General features: G+C 39.2%; 1 protein-coding gene across 1 annotated transcript in view; it reads left to right on the top strand.

Annotated features, from left to right (window-relative positions):
- Plcz1 (phospholipase C zeta 1) overlaps nt 1-21,734 on the top strand; it is a 65,713-nt gene extending 43,979 nt beyond the window's left edge. Inside the window, exons 11-13 of the mRNA XM_051154632.1 lie at nt 1,071-1,197; nt 20,621-20,770; nt 21,646-21,734. Coding sequence (XP_051010589.1) covers nt 1,071-1,197; nt 20,621-20,770; nt 21,646-21,734 — 366 coding nt within the window. The remainder of the gene's footprint in view (nt 1-1,070; nt 1,198-20,620; nt 20,771-21,645) is intronic.
- The last annotated feature ends 194 nt before the right edge of the window (nt 21,735-21,928 follow it).

The raw sequence follows: 21,928 nt of genomic DNA, 5'->3' as shown, positions 1-21,928 counted from the left end.
CCCAAGGGTCAGCACAGGTCTAATTGGCCTTCTGGTGTGACTCTTGAAGTGTACATATTTGACCTTGAATAAGCTCTGGTCATCAGACGGCTGGGAAAAGGAGATCTTAAGAAGCTGGGTGTATAGCTAAAGGCATGTGGGAGATGGATAGTTCCTGACAGTAGTTATAGACAGGGCTGGGCTCCTGGGCTTGTAATTTATTTCTCACCTTAAATCAACACATTACAAATGCTCTATGCTCAATTTGTTCTTAAAACTAAAACATAATTTTGATTTAATAATTAGATGGAACAATGAAAACTAAATAAAAATATAACTGGTAACTTTTTGAAGTATGTTCTTAATACCCGTCTCTGACATATGTATGACATAGCTGATCTTATTAAGCTCCAGTTTTTGTTATGGTAATGCAGATAACACTGGATAATGTCAAATTTTATAACTGGTTCAAGTGTAAATGTTTTTTTTAGAAAATGGTATTATAATATGGTGCAACATTTTATATTTGACAAATAGTAATACCTAACTAGTAAAAATAATTATAACATGTTTTTAAAAATTAATATATGCAAATTAATCATAAACCTTGTACATTGTAGATTCCTATAAATACATGTGAATAAAATAGTATGTTAGACAAGTTTTTGTCCATTATAAAGTGATATTTGAAGATAAAAGGATTAAAATAAAAAATTCCCAATTCTCAATTGCTTTTTAAAAATATTTTATTAATTTATTCATATTATATCTCAATTGTTAGCCCATCCCTTGTATCCTCTCATTCCTCCCTCCCTCCCACTTCCCCCCTACTCCCCTCCCCTATGTCTGTGACTGAGGGGGACCTCCTCCCCCTGTATATGCTCATAGGGTAAGGCAAATTAAGGTATCATAATAAAAATCTGAAATGTTATGTTAAAAATGAAAAAAAAATTCTTATGCTTTGCCAGCTTCAGTTTTATAGCAGATAATTTAGAGTCTTTGTCTTTTTGGGAAATGCCATCTGACTGAGATCAAGTAGCAATGTGGTTTCCTGCTCAGCTAAGGTCACCTGCACATCTGTGTTTGCACAGCTCATCAGTGGGATCCAGTTGCCTTTTAGATTGTCCTCTAACAAAGCTGACATATTAGTGATCATAGAAGTCTACGGTGTTCCAAATGACCACATGAAACAGCAGACTCGTGTTGCCTCGAAAAATGGTGAGCTCTTTTAGTTCTTAGAAAAAAATGTAGTCAGGCGGTAGTGGCGCACGCCTTTAATCCCAGCACTCGGGAGGCAGTGGCAGGTGGATCGCTGTGAGTTCGAGGTCAGCCTGGTCTACAAAGTGAGTCCAGGACAACCAAGACTACACAGAGAAACCCTGTGTTGAAAAAAATGTAACTTTTGAAGAAAGTTCTTAGAAAACTTTAATTTAAAAGTAATTTATTCAGTGTGCTTTTGAATAACGTGACTGAAGAATGTTGGTCACACCTCTGGGGTTTGTGAGAATATCTCTGAGGAAATTCAGTTTTGTTCATCAGACCTGCATTCCTGCTTTAAGAAAGCACCAGAAGAACTAAAATATGTTTAATAGGTATATACTGTATATGTTTTAAATTACTATAGACACTCTATAGCTTACTATGACATAAAGGAAGGAAACTATTATGATGAGGAATGATTAGGGCTTGAAGGAGAATTCAAAAGACTATGTATAAGAGGTCCACAGAAGATGGTCATAGGAAAGGTATAGATTTTTAAAATCATAGTCTGGAACAAGGGTAGTTAAGGGAAAAGAGAACAACATGACTTGCAACTGTGAAGAAGACACAATTATAAGATGCTAGGAAGAAGCCAGGATGCTTAAGCTGGGTGGAATGTAGGATGCTCAAGAAAGACCAGAAATTGACAAAGTGTTTGTTCTCAGGCAGTTCCCTATGGGAAATGGATAGAATTAAGGCATCCACAGAGGAATGAGGCTCTGAGTTTTCAGGAGATTTTTTTCTATATGCAAGATGGGAAAGAACAAATGAGAAATAGAAAGTGTTAGGATATGACTTCAGTGCTTAAAAAACATAGAAGCCAAGAAGCAAGGAAGATAGGAATGCAGGGTGTGATGAGAGCCATCCCATGGGGGAGGTGACCTAGGAGGTGGAAAGGACGGGCTGTAAGACTATTGGGACAATGGAAGTGAAATTGGAGATATGAATGTCTGGGAAGAAAGGATAGTATTTGGAGAAGGCATAGTTAAGTCAGCAGTTTGGACACAGATGGAAAATATGCTCACCAATCAAATTTCATGTCCTGCATACTTTTGATAAAAGTAACAATTACTTTTGCTTAGGATTGTGTGTGTGTGTGTGTGTGTGAGAGAGAGGGGGAGAGAGAGAGAGAGAGAGAGAGAGAGAGAGAGAGAGAGAGAGAGAGAGAGAGAGAGAGAGAGAAGAGAAGAGAAGAGAAGAGGAGAGGGGAGAGAGGGAGGAAGAGAGGAGGGGTGAGAGAGAAGAGAGGTGAGAGGAGAGAGAGGGGAAGAAAGAAGAGAGAGAGGAGAGAAGAGAGAAAGAGCGGAGTCCGCGTAGAGACACTCGTTTTGGGGGAGGTTTCGTCTAGCTTATCTAGTGCAGTTGTGCTGTGTGAGTCCCGCAGCAAGGGCATCAGCTCATTCTAACCTCCCCAGGATCTGGATGTATTGTTTGTTCACTGCACTGCCATCTTTTACCTGCTGGCAATTTGAACTCTGTAATAACAGGACTTGCATTTTACTGCTGAGGCCATCTTTTTTCAGACCCTCATCTCTGTGACTTTTTATTTTCATTTAATATAGATGTTACTTTTTTTCTCTACACTTTTAGGTCCCAATAGCAATTACTCATGTTTTTCCTCCTTTATTTCTATCTTCAACCCAGACCTCCCAGTTCTCCCACCTCATACTTCATTTTTTTGCTTCATCATTCATCATCGTTTCCGGTACGAATTCATATAGCAAAAGTGGCTGTCTCAAGTACACAGACTTTCCCTCATTCTCTTGACCCAAGTGCAATTTTTATTTCTTTTAAAAATGTCACTGAACCTTTGAAAAAAAGGTCTGGTTGCCAATTTTGCTCCCACTTAATTACAAACCACGCCTTTAGTCGGTACCTCCACCTAGATAGTCGGCAAACAGGAAGAGTTTCTTGGCTATGAATTGGGTAGTGCCTCCTTTGAGTGGCCTTTGGAGTGCTTCCTTCTGTGGTAACTAGTGTCTCCTACAGCCGAATAGGCATCATCTCAGAAGCTCTCCTGGGGATTTTGGGTCGGTGAGCTTGCTGTTTCTAGCTGAGACTTATTGCAAACCAGTGAGTGGCCTCTTGATTTTCACTCCTGTCATGTCATTTGCACTCATGGCTGAACTGCTTGAAATTCTGGAGTGTTTCCCAGAATAACTTCAGCTAAAATTTCTACACATCCATTGGCAAAAACACTAAATGGCTTGGGACCCACCCTCATTTGCTTCAGACATTAAGACCATTTAATCCCAAGAATATGGGAGAGTTTATGAGTTGTCTTTCCAGAAATGCATTTGAAAGGCAAAGAGAGAAAAAAGGGGATGGGGAGGAAAGGGAATTGGGCCTGGACACTAAGGTGCTAGTTAGGTACATAGCCGGCTTTGCTCCTGCTCTAGAATGCTGTGACAATATAATCCAGCGAGTAGACAGGCTACCAAAATCAACTACAACAGGGCTACAAAAGTGATTAAGCTGTACGTTCTGGCACCTGGAGAAGTATTATTGACCACAGAGTTCGTTTACAAGGCATTGTCACATTGGTCCCTTTCTGCATCTTTTAAATAGTGATTCAGTGAAAAAGGGGAGTAGCCACTTCCTAAGAACCCTTCAAGCATACTCAAGACTTTTAGTCCCTGAATTCATTATCTGTCCTGCCATGGGAAATCTGTTTCATGTCAATTGATGGATTCCTTTTTCTGTAACGACTCCCTAAAATATTTAATGTTGCAAAAGCTTTTGTTTTCAACCTTGTTACAGACTAATGAATGCTGCTTACATCCCTCTTATGCAAGGCCATGATTCGAACCACCATAAAGGGTCAAATCTTTAACAAGGACCTCTGTTTTTTCAAACCGAGGATGTTAAACGGCTAACCAAGCTCCCACCTGGTAATCACGATCCTGTCAAACGGAAACATGTAAAACCTAAATCCCTTCCGAGTCAATCTCCTTTAATATTTTATTTGGGACATCAATGAGTGGTGCTATTCACAGCTGACCACTCAACCAGAAAACAGGGTGGGTATCATTACCTTTCTCCTTCGCTTTGCATTTTATCCATCCAGAGCTACCCCAAGTCCACTCCACATCTTTCATTATTCAATCCCTTGGTCTAAGCAGCTTGCTGCTGTCCCTGTTTCAGGAACTCATTAGTCATCATGAGGTCTCCTTCTGTTGACTTCTTAAACGTTCCAATTACCCATGGTGACGGTTATATTTAATTGTCATCTGTAGCTAGGCCTGGAAAACCTGGGTAAAAACGTCTCAGAGATTTTGTTTGGATTAGATTGATCCGTGGGCATGTCTTTGAAGATTTTTCGTTTTTAGAATGTTTTATTTACAGATGAATATTTTGTTTTGTATATATCTATGCCCCTAAGGTGCTACAGTGAGGAACCTCAGTAGTATTTAACATTCTTTTCTGTTGACCAGTTACTCTCTATCAAGCTTTGCTTTCTCTATCTATCTGGCTAACTGATTTCTGTAACTATGACTAGGATTTTACTTTCCTGGATGGCAGCCTTTCCCCCCAACCCTTATTGTTCAATTTCCCCTGATTCTCATTCCGTCGTTCTCTCTCTCTCTCTCGCCTCGACTCTCTCTCTCTCTATCTCCTCTCTCTCTCGCTCTCTTCTCTCATCATCCTCCTCTCCTCGCTCCTCTCTCCCTCTCTCATCTGCTCTCTCTCTCTCTCTCTCCTCATCTCGTCTTCCCCCATCCTTTAGATCAGGTCTTACTGGTAGCCAGTGGCGTGGCTCGAACATCGATCTAGGCCAACCAACCAGTCTTGAGCTTGTATAGACCTGCTGCTGCCGCCTCCCCAGCTTTGGCATCAAAGTTAGATGCTATGACTTGACTGACTCATGAATTAAGAATCATCCTTTTGGAAACTTTTTTTTCTGGTGTGTGCTTTTTTTACAGTTTCCTTCGGTTGTTCCATCACACCGATGCCGGTACATATTATAACACATTAAGCACACAGTATTATATTTTTTCCTTTCTGTCAGTATTCCCCAGTTGGTCTAGGGATCCTTGTAAGGACAGGGTGCTGCTCTGCTCATACTAGTGGTGACGACAGGATCTGACATAAAACACACGCGACATAGGTGAAGTTATGGAATGATAACATCGGTCCCGCATGCTGGGAACAATACAGAGACATCTTGCAACGACTTGTTGGAATGAAGTTTCAAGGGAGTTTGTGAGCCACAGATGCTGACGAATATTCTGGCTTGTACTCCGGAATAGTCAGTGATGAGTGTTAGGTGCTTGGAGTCAGACAATAGTGATTTTCTTGGAAGCAGCCACCATGGGGCAAATGTGTTAGCTCTCCCTGAGTGGTTTATTCTAAGGAGCTTTGTAAGTAGGATTACTATTAAGTCTCATGGGTTATGGAAAGCAATTTGGAAAACAGAAGGCCTTGGATTTACTGTAACCTTCCGGATCCTGATGAAGACCTAGCAAATTTTTAGTTTATCTGTTACCTGAGAACTGAAAGTTTTGGTCTAGCTCATACCTCCCTCCCTTCCCCCTTCCGTCCCTTCCCTTTTTCTTCCTCCTCTTTCTTCTCTTTCCCTTTCTTTCTCTCCTCTTCCCCTTCCCTTCCCCTCTCCCCGATCCCGCGCCTTGGCACCCTTTTATTTTCTCTTCGCTTCCTCTTCTCTCTCTTCTCTTTCTCTCTCCTTCTCTTCTCCTTCTCTTCTCTTCTCTTCTCTTCTCTTCTCTTCTCTTCTCTTTTTCTTTGGCATAGAGTATACAAAGCTGAACCAGCTCCGTTTTTGGGAAAGGCTCTTTACCACAGAGCTGATATGAACCTGCCTCACTCACATTGGAGTATGTGGTCTGCTTCCTAAACATGCAGATAGCCTACCGAGCTGAAAGGTTTCTGCCTCAAGGAGACGATCACGATAATCTTATTACCTTAGTGGTAACCTGATGTCATACTGTGTGGGTTTGAGGGAACAGGAGAAGCACACACCAACATTCTCTTCGCCCCACACCCTGCCTTCCGATTCGGCTCCTCTCTTTTTTAAAATAATTAATTATTGACATATAAACATAATTATCTCCAGTATTGAAACTGTGCGCAATTTGTCATAAGTGCAGCTTAGGCTTATAAATTTCCTTTGGAGTGGAGAAATTTAATACACACCTTTAATGTAATTCTTCTGCTTAGTTCCCAGGCCACATTTTTTATGGTGGTTGTTTATGTGTTGCTTAGTTGCATTTTTGTTTGTTTTGTGATTTTTTTATCTTTGTAGATCTCGATTTCAATGTAAATGCTGATAACATTTTTAGATTTCGAGTCTTAAGGCGTGTCTTTCAGTTTGATGATGATGCCCGTTGCTGTAGGGGGCCCTTTTAGTTTCATTAGGTCTCATTCAGTCCCCAGGAGTTTGTCTTGATGTCTATGTGTCAGAATTCTTGTTAGAAAGTCTTTTTGTGGGCCTATTAGATGGAAATTTAGACTCAACATGTTTCTTAACAGATTTAAGGTCAAGACCAGGAAGCAGGCAGATATATTTCAATTTTTTTTTCATATTTTGTTTATAATTAATTAAGTCCTAATATTTTATCTTTTTTTGGGAGAACAAAAAATCATGGGCTGCTTGAAGAAGTATGTTCTTTAGTGTTTGAGTATGTAGTCTGTGGATGGGTGTTAGGTCCTTTGTTTTTTTTATTTACTGTTGCCATGATGAACCCTGTCTAACGGTGGGAGCCTGGAATTTAATTCACTCATAACACAGGTGGTTGGGTTTATCTGTGATTTTAAACTAGTAGTATGTTTTCCATAAAGTTGGGTTAACTTAATATTGGGACTATATAGGATTTAACTTGTTCTGTCCTCTGTGGGTTGTTCCTTTAATGAATATGGCAGTGATTGTCCTTGGTCATCTCTGATTTTGGATTTGAAATGGTGCTTTAGATATTAAGGCATCCATGGCCACACCGAGGATAGCTTTTTTTCATCCTTTTATTATAAAGATGGATTCTTTATTGATGATAAGTGAAGTTTTTAAGACAAGAAAAAAGATCAGTCTGTTTTCTCACGTATCGGTAGAATGATCTTTTAGTAAAAGGAAACTATAAATTTAAAATTGAAGACAATTATCTATTCTTGTCATTTTGTTGATATTGTATTGTGGTTCGTTAGACTTCATTATGGATTAACTATCCCTGATTTTTTTGCTTTATTTTTTTCCCTGTGAACTCTTGGTTTGTTTATCTTTCTCTCAGATTAGTAGTCATCCTTGTATGCTCTAGGAAGCTGTAATTAGCATCATTAAATCCATTGAGATCTGTTTTTTTAATCATGTAAAGTTTTTTAATTTCATAATTATTTTAATGGATATTCGGTTGGTATAAAGTCTGGTGTTGACAGTGTGGTACTTCAGAATTGAAGACATTTTTTATTTCTGGGGTCCCTCTGGCTTTAAAATGTTTATGTTGAAAATGCAAGTTGTTTATTACTGAGAAACTGGATGTAACAAAGGGACTGACACTTTTTTCTCTTACGTTTTTTAATACGTGTCTTTATTCCGTTTTAAATTTTAACTATAGTAATATCATGGAGAGATTTGGGAGACTGATTTTTTTTCGGGTTGTTGGTTGTCTGTTTATTTGATGTGTTAGGTGGTGAATGGGTATCTATTTAGATTTGGGCAACCAGCGTTGATTTGAGTGAAAGTATCTTGGTGATTTTTTTTATAATGCTTTCTTTTTCTTTTAGGCCTATAACACAAAACTTAACTTTAAATTTTTATTGTGTTCTGTCCCAAACATCTATGGTTTTTGTTCACATGCATAGTTACATTTGAGTTACCATATACTGATGATCTATTTCCTCTACTTTGTCTTCCACCCTGTCTCATTGTTTTCTATCTGTCCTAATTCTGTTGTGAGGTGTTCACTGAGATGTTTAATTTTTTTTTTGGACTTGACTAAAGTTTTTTCATTTCTACAAGTATTCAGTTTGTTTTTCTCTATTCTCAGCTATGGATGGGAGTTTTTATATTATTTGATAGACTTTACATTCAGGCACCTCAGTTGCTTGTGTCACTCTTTGAGATGGTTGAACATAGTTATAAATTGTTGTGTTTTTGAACTCTTTGTCCTGCAACTCCCTTCGTCCTGTTACAGTTTCAACTGAATTTCATACTATGGACTAGTATTTTGTGGATGGACCACGTTTCTTGGTTTTCCATGTCATGTTTAGTTTTGTGTTCTGGGGTGCTGGGATCGGAAGTAGTCTGTTAGCGGCAGCTTTGGTTTTGATGTTTCTCATCACTTTTCCTCTTCATCTAGACATTACTGCTCACCAGATTAAGTTGTAGAGGGCTGATCCAATGTTTTTCTTTTTTTGGAGCTATATTGAGGGATTGGGTTCTGATCGGTAATTCTAAAAGTTTGCTAGTACCTGTGGTGAATAGATACTACCCAAGGGTCAGCACAGGTCTAATTGGCCTTCCTGTGTGACGCTTGAATGTACATAATGTAAGTAGACATGAGTTTACTGTGTGAGTCAATGGAAAGTTCCAGAAAAGTTTTGGCCCTGGAAGTGGGGTCACGCATTCATGGTAAATCACTGATTTCTAGAGCTAAAGCTTTCCCCCAAAGGCTGGAGAGGGCAGATAGAGGCAAAGGTAGGAAGGCCTAGACTATTCCACGTGGACTTAATGTCAGAACACGTGTGCTCGAAGGAGAGGGAGACCAGATGGGCAGGAGGGGGACTGAAGATCAGGTTCCTTATTCAAGTTAGGCCAAGTCCTCCTCAGTCCAAGTGCCCTCCGATGTTTTGGCTTTACATGAGCTTTGACATTCACAGCCTCACAGGGCTGGTCGTTACTCCATGAGATCGTCTCCTTGTTCCTAACCGAAGAGCAGTTATGGCACCATCACCAACCACTCAGTGTCAGGGCTCCTTCTTTGTCTCCTGTACTGTCGGGGCAGATGCTTGCATCCGGTCTGAGGAGATGCGGGAGTGCGGTCAGGTGGGATGGGGAGGGCTGAGGGAGGACTATATAGCAGGACCACATACCAGGCACTATATAGAGCAGCGCGTCACCTTCTCAGGGGACATATCTACCCCTTGGGCTTGGATATTTGCAATACAGTTCGTGACTCCTCTTCCTTAACAGTATTTACCAGTACTGACCATAGAATCTAAGGCAAGCTCCCGGCCAAGTTTATTTTTATATTCATTGAGTGCTAACTGACATATGCATTGCCATACTGAATGCCAGTTTCATTTCCTCATGCAACGTTGTACAGTAGATGGATATTATGGGGTGCACACCTGTACTCTCAGCACTAGGGGAAGCAAGGGCTTCAGGTGCTTAAGGTCTTCCTTACAAGGAGAGTTTGAATGCAGCCCAGGCTATACCATAGCCTGTCTCAAAAAATCTACCAGCAACCAACAACTATATAATAATTTAGTTTACAAGTTAAATATTACAGTTCACAGGCACACATTAACACAAGCAAGTGTCTTAGTGTGGGTTTCTGTTCCTGTGAAGAGACACCAATGAGCACTGCAAATCTTGTAAGGAAAGCCTTTAATTGGGACTGGCTTCTAGCTCAGAGGTTTAGTCCATTGTCGTCATTGTGGAAGCAGGGCAGTATGGTCTTACAGCTGTAGCTCTACATCTGGATCCTCGGGCAGCAGGAACAGAGAACGAGAAACTGGGCCTGGCCTTGAGTATTTGAACCCTCCAACCAAACTCCCCAGGGACACACTTCTCCTAAAAAAGCCACACCTCTTAGTAGTGCCTTTCCCCATGAGCCTCTGGGGCCGTTTTCATTCAAAGCGACACAGCAAGACAGCAATAACATATTTAAAAAACCATGAACTATTAGGTAAGCGATCCATATTGGAATACATGGAGATACGCTGTGTGATGATTTTTGCACACCACTGAACTTAACTTCACTCCCAATATCCTATCAGTGACACAATACTTCTTTCTCACAGTGGCCTTGAATTTTCAAACCCCTGGACTGCCTATGGATTTGCAAAATGGAAAATTTTTGGATAATGGAGGCTCTGGATATCTTCTGAAGCCCGACTTCCTCAGAGATACAACCCTGAGCTTTAACCCAAGTGAAGCAACAGGAAATGGTCACCCAATCACCCTCACAATACGAGTAAGAATAATGACTTGTTCTTTTATTTGCTGGTTGTTAAGTAAACTCGATAGTAGACATTAATATTTCAATTCTACTGATCGGCTCCAATGCCCTTTAAATTCCTGTTAATCTTTCTAGACGCAGTTAATGGGTGCCATTTTGGCATCTTTTTCTGTGTCTGAAAAATTTCTTTCTGTGCATTTTCACATGAATGATTTTCTGCCAGTGAATAGAAATATTGAGGCTAAAACCTTTTCCTCTGAGAGATCTATTTATATTATTCCATTGTATCTCACCATTTAACACTGTGATGGAGTGGTTTGAGTTCAGCCCACTGACGACCTTGTGGACACGCCACTTTTTGTCCCTTAACTTTAAAGAATTTCACCAACAAATTCTAGGAGATATTTCTTTCTCGTTAATCTTTTACCTTTGTAGTGCAGTATTCTTTCCCTGCTTGTCTCTGAACTCTGTTTGATTGCAAATAAAGGTATGGATGGTATGTATATACTTTTTCCTGTATTCATCTTCAGTGTCTGTTAATATGTTATAATCTTAAAATGGTCTCATTTTCCCCCTGAAGTTTGGGAGAACTCTTAACATTTCTTCCCTTCATTGATGCATTGATGATTCAAACGCTATATTTAATTTTTAAAAATTTATTTATTTATTTATGTGTGTGTGTGTGTGTGTGTGAGAGAGAGAGAGAGAGAGAGAGAGAGAGAGAGAGAGAGAGAGAGAGAGAGAGAGGAGAGGAGAGAAAGAGGAGGGGAGGGGGAGGAGAGAGGAGAGAGTGCAGGTGGCTGTGGAGTCCAGAAGAGGGCATCAGATCCCCCAGGAGCTGGAGGTATTGTTTAAACTGCCCATCTTGGATGCTGGAATTGAACTCTGTAATAACAGGACTTGCTTTTACTGCTGAGCCATCTTTTCAGACCCTCATCTCTGACTTTAGTTTCATTTACTATAGATGTGTACTTTTTTTCTCTTACACTTTTAGTCTCCAATAGCCATTACCTCATTGTGTTTCCTCTTTATTTCTATCTTCACCCAGACCCCTCCCAGTTCTCCAACCATCATTACTACTTCATTTTTTTGCTTCATCAGTTCCTGTACAATTTCATTATAGCAAAAGTGGCTGTCTCCATTAGCACAGACTTTCCCTCATTCTCTATGACCCAAATGCAATGTTTATTTACTTTTTAAAATGTCACTGAACCTTTAAAAAGGTCTGGTTGCATTTTTCTCTCCACTTAATTACAAACCACTCCTTTAGGCTGTACCTCCACCTATATAGTCTGCAACAGGAAGATTTCTTGGCTAATGAATTGGGTAGTGCCTCCTTGGAGTGCCTTTGGAGTGCTTCCTTCTGTGTAACTAGTTGCTCCTACAGCCATAGGCATCATCTCAGAAGCTCTCCTGGGATTTTGGTCGGTGATCTTGCTGTTTCTAGCTGAGACTTTGCAAACCATTGAGTGGCCTCTTGATTTTCACTCCTGGCTGCACTGCTTGAAATTCTGGAGTTCCCAGAATATACTTCAGCTACAATTTCTACACACCATTGGCATAACACTACATGGCTTGGGAGCCCACCCTCATTTGCTTCAGGCCTTAGCCATTTAATCCCAGAGAAGTATGGGAGATTTTATGAGTTGTTTTCCAGAAATGCATTTGAAAGGACAAGAGAGAAAAAAAGTGGATGGGGAGGAAATGAATTGGGCTGGACAGAAACAGTGCTAGTTAGGTACATAGCCGGCTTTGCTCCTGCTCTAGGATGCTGTGACACTATAATCCAGTCAGAGTAGACAGCTCAAAATCACCTACAACAGGGGCTACAAATATTGATTAGCTGATACTTTCTGGCACCTGGAGAAGTATTATTGACCACAGAGCTTCGTTTACAAGGGCATTGTCACATTGGTCTCCTTTCTGCATCTTTTAAATAGTTGATTCAGTGAAAAAAGTGGATTAGCCACTCCTAAGAACCCTTCATAGCATACTCAAGACTTTTTTAGTCCTGAATTCATTATCTGTCTGCCATGGGAATCTGTTTCACTTTCATTGATGGATTCCTTTTTCTGTAACTACTCCTAAAATATTTATGTTGCAAAAAGCTTTTTCTAACCCTTGTTACAGACTAATGATTCTGCTTACATCCTCTTATGCAAAGGCTCATGATTCTAACCACCAGTAAGGGTCAAATCTTTAACCTGACCTCATTTTTCAGAACCTGAAGTATATTTTAAACAGTCTACCAAGCATCCACACCTGTTAAATCACTATCCTGTCAAACTGAAACATTTAAAACCTAACATCCCTTCCTAGTCAATCTCCTTTAAATATTTTATTGGGACATCAATGAGTGGTGCTATTCACCTGACCAGCTCAGACCAGAAAACAGGGTGGTATCATTACCTTTCTCCTTCTCTTTGCATTTTATCCATCCAGAGTCTACCCAGTCCACTCCACATCTTCATGATTCACTCCCTTGGTCTAAGCAGCTTTGCTGCTGTCCTGTTTCAGGAACTCATTAGTCATCATGAGGTCTCTTCTTTTGACTTCTTAAACATGTCCAATTAGCCCATGTTGACGGTTAGTTTTAATTTGTCATCTTTAGCTAGTCTGGAATAACCTGGGGGAAAAACTCTCAGTGAGATGTTGTTTGGATTAGATTGATCCGTGGGCATGTCTTTGAAAGATTTTCTTTTTAAGAATGTTTTATTTTACATGAATGAATATTTTGTTGTGTATATATCTATGCATCCCTAAGTTGCTACAGTGAGGACCTCATTAGTATTTAACATTCGTTTCTGTTTACCAGGTACTCTCCTAGTCAAGGCTTGGCTTTCTTCTATCTATCTGGCCTTAACTTATTCTGTAACTATGACTAGGATTTACTTCCTTGAATTGCAGCCTTTCCCCCCAACCCTTATTGTTCACTTTCCCACTGAATTCTCATTCCCTCTTCTCTCTCTCTCTCTCTCTCTCTCTCTCTCTCTCTCTCTCTCTCTCTCTCTCTCTCTCTCTCTCTCTCCCCATCCTTTAGACAAGGTCTTACTGTGTAGCCATGGCTGGCTCGGAACATCTATCTAGGCCAACCAACCAGTCTTGAGCTTGTATAGACCTGCTGCTGCCGCCTCCCAAGCTTTGACATCAAATTTAGATGCTATGACTTGACTGACTCATGACTTAAAAATCTTCACTTTTTGGAAACTTTTTTTTCTTGGTTGTGCTTCTTTTTACAGTTTCCTTCTGTTTTTCCATCACAGCAGATGCAGGTACATATTATAACACTTAGCACACAGTATTATAATTATTTTCTTGTCAGTATTCCCCAGTTGTCTAGGGATCCTTTAAGGACAAGGGTGCTGCTCTGCTCAATCCTAGTTGACAGGATCTGACATAAAACACATGCTACATATGTGGAAGTTAATTGAATGAGTGACATCTGTCGCATGCTGGGAACAGTACGGAGAGCATCTGCACCGCCTTGTTGGAAATGAAGTTTCAAGGGAGTTTGTGCGCCACAGATGCTGACGAATATTCTGGGCTTGTACTCCGAGAATCTCATGATGAGGTGTTAGGTGGCTTGGAGTCAGACAAGTTAGTGATTTTCCTTGGAAGCAGCCACCATGGGCATGTGTGTGAGCTCTCCCTGCGTGGTTATTCTAAGGAGCTTTGTAGTAGGTTACTTTAGTCTCATGGGTTATGGGAATGCAATTTGGAAACCAGAAGGCTTGGATTTACTGTAACCTTCCTTGAGTCCTTGATGAAGACAGTCAAATTTTTAGTTTATCTGTTACCTGAGAACTGAAAGTTTTGGTCTAGCTCATACTCTTCCCTTCCCTTCCCTTCTCTTCCCTTCCCTTTTTCTTCCTCTTCCCCTTCCCTTTCTCTTCCTCTTCCCCTTCCCTTCCCCTCTCCCCTCCCCTCTCCTTTGCCCTCTTTTCTTTTTCTCTTCTTTCTCTTCTCTTCTCTTTCTTTCTCTCTTCTCTTCTCTTCTCTTCTCTTCTCTTTCTTTGGCATAGAGTATACAAAGCTGAACCAGCTCCTTTTTGGAAAGGCTCTTTCCCACAGAGCTGATAATGACCTGGCCTGCACTCACATTTGGGAGTATGTGGTCTGCTTCCTAAACATGCAGATATCTAACTGAGCTGAAAGGTTTCTGCCTCAGGGATACAGATCACTGAATATCTTATTACCTTAGTGGGTACCTGATGTCATACTGTGTGGGTTTAGGACAGGAGAAGCTACACACCAAAGCATTCTCCCCACCCCTGCCTTCTATTCTGCTCCTCTCTTTTTTAAATAAGTAATTATTGACATATAAACATAATTATCTCCAGTAATTGAAACTGTGCTTCAATTTTCATAATTGCATCTTTAGGCTTATAATTTCTTTGTTATTTGAGAATTTAATACACACCTTATAATGTAATTCTTCTGCTTAGTTCCATGCCACATTTTTTAATTGGTTGGTTGTTTATGTGTTGCTTAGTTGCATTTTGTTTGTTTGATTTTTTTAGTTCTTTGTAGATACTCTATGTCAGATGTAATGCTGATAACATTTTTATTTCTCATTCTGTAGGCTGTCTTTTCAGTTTGATGATGATGCCCTTTGCTGTATGGGGCCCTTTTAGTTTCATGAGGTCTCATTCACCAGGAGTTGTCTTGATGTCTATGTTGTCAGAATTCTGTTTAGAAAATTCTTTTTGTGCCTATAGATGGAAATGTATACTCAACATTTTTCTTTAACAGATTTAAGTCAGACCAGGAAGCATGCAGGATATTATTTCAATTTTTTTTCATATTTGTTGATAATTAATTAAGTCCTAATATTTGATCTTTTTTGGGAGAAAAATCCATGGGCTGCTGAGAAGAATGTATGTTCTTTAGTGTTTGAGTATAGTAGTCTGTGATGTGTTAGGTCCATTTGATTTTTTTATTTACTTGTTGCCATGATACCCTGTCTACCGGTGAGAGCTGGAATTTAATTCACTCATAACACATGTGTTGGGTTTATCTGTGATTTTAAACATAGTAGTATGTTTTCAATAAAGTTGGGTTAACTTATATTTGGAATATATGATTAACTTTGTTCTGTCCTCTTGGTGGGTTGTTCCTTTAATGAATATGCAGTGATTGTCCTTGTAATCTCTGATTTTGATTTGAAATGTGCTGTTAGATATTAGAGCATCCATGGCCACACCTGAGGATATCTTTTTTCATCCTTTTATTATAAGATGGTATTTATTGATGATAAGGTGAATTTATTAGAGACAAGAAAAAGATCAGTCTTGTTTTCTCACTTATTCTGCTAGAATGAATCTTTTAGTAACAGGAACTATATTATTGAAAGACAAGTATCTATTCTTGTCATTTTGTTGATATTGTATTGTGTTCTTAGACTTCATTTGATTAACTATCCTGAGTTTTTTGCTTATTTTTTCCCTGTGACCTCTTGGTTTGTTTATCTTTCTCTTCAGAATTAAGTAGTCCTCCTTGTATGCTCTAGGAAGCTGGATTAGCAATCATAAATCCATTTAATCTGTTTTTATCATGTAAAGTTTTAATTTCATCATTATTTTAATGGATAGTTCTGTTGGGTATAATAGTCTGGGTTGACAGTTGTGGTACTTCAGAAATTGGAATACAGTTTTTCTGGTCCTCTGGCTTTAAAATGTTCTGTTGAAAATTCAAGTTTTATTCTGGAGAAACTGGATTTACAAGTGACTTGACCTTTTTCTCTTACAGTTTTTAATACCTTTTCTTTATTCTCTTTTTAATTTTAACTATAGTATATCATGGAGAGATTGGGAGACTGATTTTTTTTCTGTTGTTGTTTGTCTTGTTTATTTGATGTTGTGTAGGTGTTTGAATGGGTATCTATTTAGATTTGGGCAACCATCTTTGATTTTATTAAAGTATTCTTGGTGATTTTTTTTATAATGCTTTTCTTTTTCTTTTAGGCTATAACACAAAACTTACTTTATTTTTATTGTGTTCTGTCCCAAACTCCTATGTTTTGTTCACATGCATATTTTACATTTTTATTTACCATTACTGAGTGATCTATTTCCTCTACTTTGTCTTCCAGCCCTGTCTCATTGTTTTCTATCTGTCCTATTCTGTTGGTGAGGTGTTTCACTGAGGATTTTTATTTTTTATTTGACTTACTGAGTTTTTCATTTCTACAATTATTTCAGTTTGTTTTTTCTCTATTCTCAGTCTATGGAATTGAGTTTTTATATATTTGATAGACTTTAGCATTTCATTCACCTCTTTGCTTTTGTCCTTCTTTGAGATGTTTGAACATAGTTATAATTGTTGTTTTGAACTCTTTGTCTGCAGACTCTTCCTGGTCATTTTCACTGAATTCATTACTATAGGACTAGTAATTTTTGGATGGGACACGTTGTCTTGGTTTTTCATGTCACTTTTATTTTTGTTCTGGGGCTTGTGAATCTGAAGTAGTCTGTTAGCTGCAGCTTTGTTTTTGATGTTTCTCATCACTTTTCCTCTATCAGTCTAGACATGTACAGTGCTCAGGACAGGATTAAGTTGTAAGAGGGCTGATCCACTGTTTTCTGTTTTGGAGCTTATATTGAGGGATGTGGGTTCTATCTGTATTCTAAAGTTTGCTAGTACCTGTGTGAATAGATACTACCCAAGGGTCAGCACAGGTCTAATTGGCCTTCTGGTGTGACTCTTGAAGTGTACATATTTGACCTTGAATAAGCTCTGGTCATCAGACGGCTGGGAAAAGGAGATCTTAAGAAGCTGGGTGTATAGCTAAAGGCATGTGGGAGATGGATAGTTCCTGACAGTAGTTATAGACAGGGCTGGGCTCCTGGGCTTGTAATTTATTTCTCACCTTAAATCAACACATTACAAATGCTCTATGCTCAATTTGTTCTTAAAACTAAAACATAATTTTGATTTAATAATTAGATGGAACAATGAAAACTAAATAAAATATAACTGGTAACTTTTTGAAGTATGTTCTTAATACCCGTCTCTGACATATGTATGACATAGCTGATCTTATTAAGCTCCAGTTTTTGTTATGGTAATGCAGATAACACTGGATAATGTCAAATTTTATAACTGGTTCAAGTGTAAATGTTTTTTTTAGAAATGGTATTATAATATGGTGCAACATTTTATATTTGACAAATAGTAATACCTAACTAGTAAAAATAATTATAACATGTTTTTAAAAATTAATATATGCAAATTAATCATAAACCTTGTACATTGTAGATTCCTATAAATACATGTGAATAAAATAGTATGTTAGACAAGTTTTTGTCCATTATAAAGTGATATTTGAAGATAAAAGGATTAAAATAAAAAATTCCCAATTCTCAATTGCTTTTAAAAATATTTTATTAATTTTTCATATTATATCTCAATTGTTAGCCCATCCCTTGTATCCTCTCATTCCTCCCTCCCTCCCACTTCCCCCCTACTCCCCTCCCCTATGTCTGTGACTGAGGGGGACCTCCTCCCCCTGTATATGCTCATAGGGTAAGGCAAATTAAGGTATCATAATAAAAATCTGAAATGTTATGTTAAAAATGAAAAAAAAATTCTTATGCTTTGCCAGCTTCAGTTTTATAGCAGATAATTTAGAGTCTTTGTCTTTTTGGGAAATGCCATCTGACTGAGATCAAGTAGCAATGTGGTTTCCTGCTCAGCTAAGGTCACCTGCACATCTGTGTTTGCACAGCTCATCAGTGGGATCCAGTTGCCTTTTAGATTGTCCTCTAACAAAGCTGACATATTAGTGATCATAGAAGTCTACGGTGTTCCAAATGACCACATGAAACAGCAGACTCGTGTTGCCTCGAAAAATGGTGAGCTCTTTTAGTTCTTAGAAAAAAATGTAGTCAGGCGGTAGTGGCGCACGCCTTTAATCCCAGCACTCGGGAGGCAGTGGCAGGTGGATCGCTGTGAGTTCGAGGTCAGCCTGGTCTACAAAGTGAGTCCAGGACAACCAAGACTACACAGAGAAACCCTGTGTTGAAAAAAATGTAACTTTTGAAGAAAGTTCTTAGAAAACTTTAATTTAAAAGTAATTTATTCAGTGTGCTTTTGAATAACGTGACTGAAGAATGTTGGTCACACCTCTGGGGTTTGTGAGAATATCTCTGAGGAAATTCAGTTTTGTTCATCAGACCTGCATTCCTGCTTTAAGAAAGCACCAGAAGAACTAAAATATGTTTAATAGGTATATACTGTATATGTTTTAAATTACTATAGACACTCTATAGCTTACTATGACATAAAGGAAGGAAACTATTATGATGAGGAATGATTAGGGCTTGAAGGAGAATTCAAAAGACTATGTATAAGAGGTCCACAGAAGATGGTCATAGGAAAGGTATAGATTTTAAAATCATAGTCTGGAACAAGGGTAGTTAAGGGAAAAGAGAACAACATGACTTGCAACTGTGAAGAAGACACAATTATAAGATGCTAGGAAGAAGCCAGGATGCTTAAGCTGGGTGGAATGTAGGATGCTCAGAAAGACCAGAAATTGACAAAGTGTTTGTTCTCAGGCAGTTCCCTATGGGAAATGGATAGAATTAAGGCATCCACAGAGGAATGAGGCTCTGAGTTTTCAGGAGATTTTTTTCTATATGCAAGATGGGAAAGAACAAATGAGAAATAGAAAGTGTTAGGATATGACTTCAGTGCTTAAAAAACATAGAAGCCAAGAAGCAAGGAAGATAGGAATGCAGGGTGTGATGAGAGCCATCCCATGGGGGAGGTGACCTAGGAGGTGGAAAGGACGGGCTGTAAGACTATTGGGACAATGGAAGTGAAATTGGAGATATGAATGTCTGGGAAGAAAGGATAGTATTTGGAGAAGGCATAGTTAAGTCAGCAGTTTGGACACAGATGGAAAATATGCTCACCAATCAAATTTCATGTCCTGCATACTTTTGATAAAAGTAACAATTACTTTTGCTTAGGATTGTGTGTGTGTGGTGTGTGTGAGAGAGGGGAGAGAGAGGAGGGAGGAGAGGAGAGAGAGAGAGAGAGAGAGAGAGAGAGAGAGAAGAGAAGAGAAGAGAAGAGGAGAGGGGAGAGAGAGGGAGAGAAGAGAGAGGGGAGAGAGAAGAGAGGTGAGAGGAGAGAGAGGGGAAGAAGAGAGAGGAGAGAGGAGAGAGGAGAGAGAGGGGAGAGGAGGGAGGAGAGAGAGGGGGGGAGAGATTAGATACAGAGGAAGGGAGCGAGGCAGGCAGGATGCTAGAGGAGGGCCAATGACTGCACACAGGGTTTCTGTAAAGGTTTAGAAGTGTCTATAAAGAATGTACTCTAAATCCGCCCCTGTACCCTATGGAATTATTTTCATTCTTAGGCTAAGGTAATTATTCCAGCATAAGATAATTAATTTACTGTTTTTATGAGCAAAAAGCACATTCAGGACTGCCACTTGGTAAAGGAGACCCAGTGACTACAGGAGCACTGTAGAAATCATAGACACCACTGTAATTATTTGCAGACGTATCAGCTATTCTAAAAATAACAAAAACTGCTGACATGACTGGGAAAGGTTTGTGTTTGTACCTGAGCAGGTGTGAACTTCCTCCCAGTCCTTGGACCTGTAAGCACAGATTTGATCTGGGTGTGCTTATCTTGAGTCCAGTAACTCAAAGTCTAAGTTTTGAATGATTTGGATTTCTTGCTGTGGCAAGGGATTGGTTGCTTGGGAAGATGTATTTTACTAGCATCCTAAATTATTCATCAATTACGGTTTCCGAAATCATCATTAGTGAGAAGGAAGGCAGAGAACCCATGAAATATAAGAATTCCTCCTAGAACAACCTGGTACAGAAAATGGCACTTCTGACTTCCTCATGTCTCCATTTCTTTGTGAAGGGAGTGTCCTAGCTTCAGTTATGTAGCATAAGGATTCAGACTCCCCAGGCTTGCATCCTGCTCCATAATTTGTTATATAAAATGCTAGGAAGAGATGTGACATTTGTGAAGTGTAGTTTTCTTATCTGTTAACACTGATGGGGTTGGAATCCATGTAAAGTTTTCAAAAGCCGGTACCCCTGTTGTTATTATAACATCTTCTACTCATTGACTACATTAAACATTTAAGTGCTCTAAAATACATATTATTATTGTTGTTGTGCCCAAGTATTAGAAAGAAAAATTGTAGAGACCTATTATGATTTGATTTTCTTCTTAGAGAAAGTATGTATGATATTTTTTATATCCGTTTCTTTATATTTCAGCTTTTAGTCCAAGGTGGAATGAAACGTTTACATTTATTATTCAAGTGCCAGAACTGGCATTGATACGTTTTGTTGTGGAAAATCAAGGCTTCATAGCAGGGAATGAATTTCTTGGGCAGTACACTTTACCAGTTCTCTGCATGAACAAAGGTAATGATCTCAGGTGTAAGATGATTTATTAATATTTAAATATGTCTCTATCAAAGCCACATGCTGATCATGCCCGATGTCTCCATCTCTTCATCTGAATCAGTGGGATATGAAGGGGGTCTTAAGTGGATCCGTGTATTTTCTTCTGTTGAACTGCAGAGATGTGTTGCTTGTATGGAAAACAGTGTGATATGCTAGGATGCTAGGTAAACTTGGCGTGTGTGCTTCTTTGCCAGGATTGCAATTCTTCCCATTCACTGAAAGGTAGACATGACAAAAAAAAAAAAAAAAAAAAAAAAAAAAAAAAAAAAAAAACAAAAAAAAAAACAAAAAACAAAAAACAAAAAACAAAAAAAACCATGCTGGTCAGGGATAAGACAGGAGGGGACACTGCCTCACTCTTCTGCCTGAGCACAAGCCTAGGTACCTGGGAGCCAGATCTTTTGGACCACTTTTCTGGGCTGGCAGCATGGTGCAGAGTCACCTTCCAAGAGTGGCTTACTTGGTGCTACCAGTGGCTTTGGTTAAGGATGCTCACTTTTCTATCACCGGCCAAAGCATGCCAGGAAGAGGTGGGGCCTTTTTGATACAGAAAGATGATGGCCAATTTTGTATCATGATGTCCTTGGGGAGAGGGGGACATGTGAGGTATGTCTCATCACTGGGACACAGGATTCTGGCAGTTCAAGCAGAAACTAACACTGCTTCATTTTTATGGAAGAATAACATACTGGGTTAAAGTAGCTATAGCTCTGCCCCTACAGTGTTAGCTATGCTAAGACACTCAGTGAAAGACACCTTCTTCCTTAGCAGCAACATGGAAGCCATTGCTCTCAGTTTGTTATATCTAATTTGACACAATCCCTTTCCTGCAGGTTACCGCCGCGTTCCTCTGTTTTCCAGAGAGGGTGCAAACCTTGAACCTTCTTCACTGTTTATTTACGTTTGGTATATCAGAGAGTGACTCAATGTACCTGACATAGCAGCCACACATCACAATAAACAGCTCAAAGGAATGTTGGTAACTTTTCTTTTATTACCCGTAAGATACAAGACTCACTGAGTCAGAAATACCCAACTCATTCACCTTTAAATGGGCAAAACAGAAAGGGGGGAAATAAAGGCATCAGAGGATGCGTGGCACACCATTCCTTGGGA

Source organism: Acomys russatus, chromosome 13, assembly GCF_903995435.1.
Source record: "Acomys russatus chromosome 13, mAcoRus1.1, whole genome shotgun sequence".
Taxonomy (NCBI): Eukaryota; Metazoa; Chordata; class Mammalia; order Rodentia; family Muridae; genus Acomys; species Acomys russatus.
This window is presented reverse-complemented; position numbering and strand designations above follow the sequence as displayed.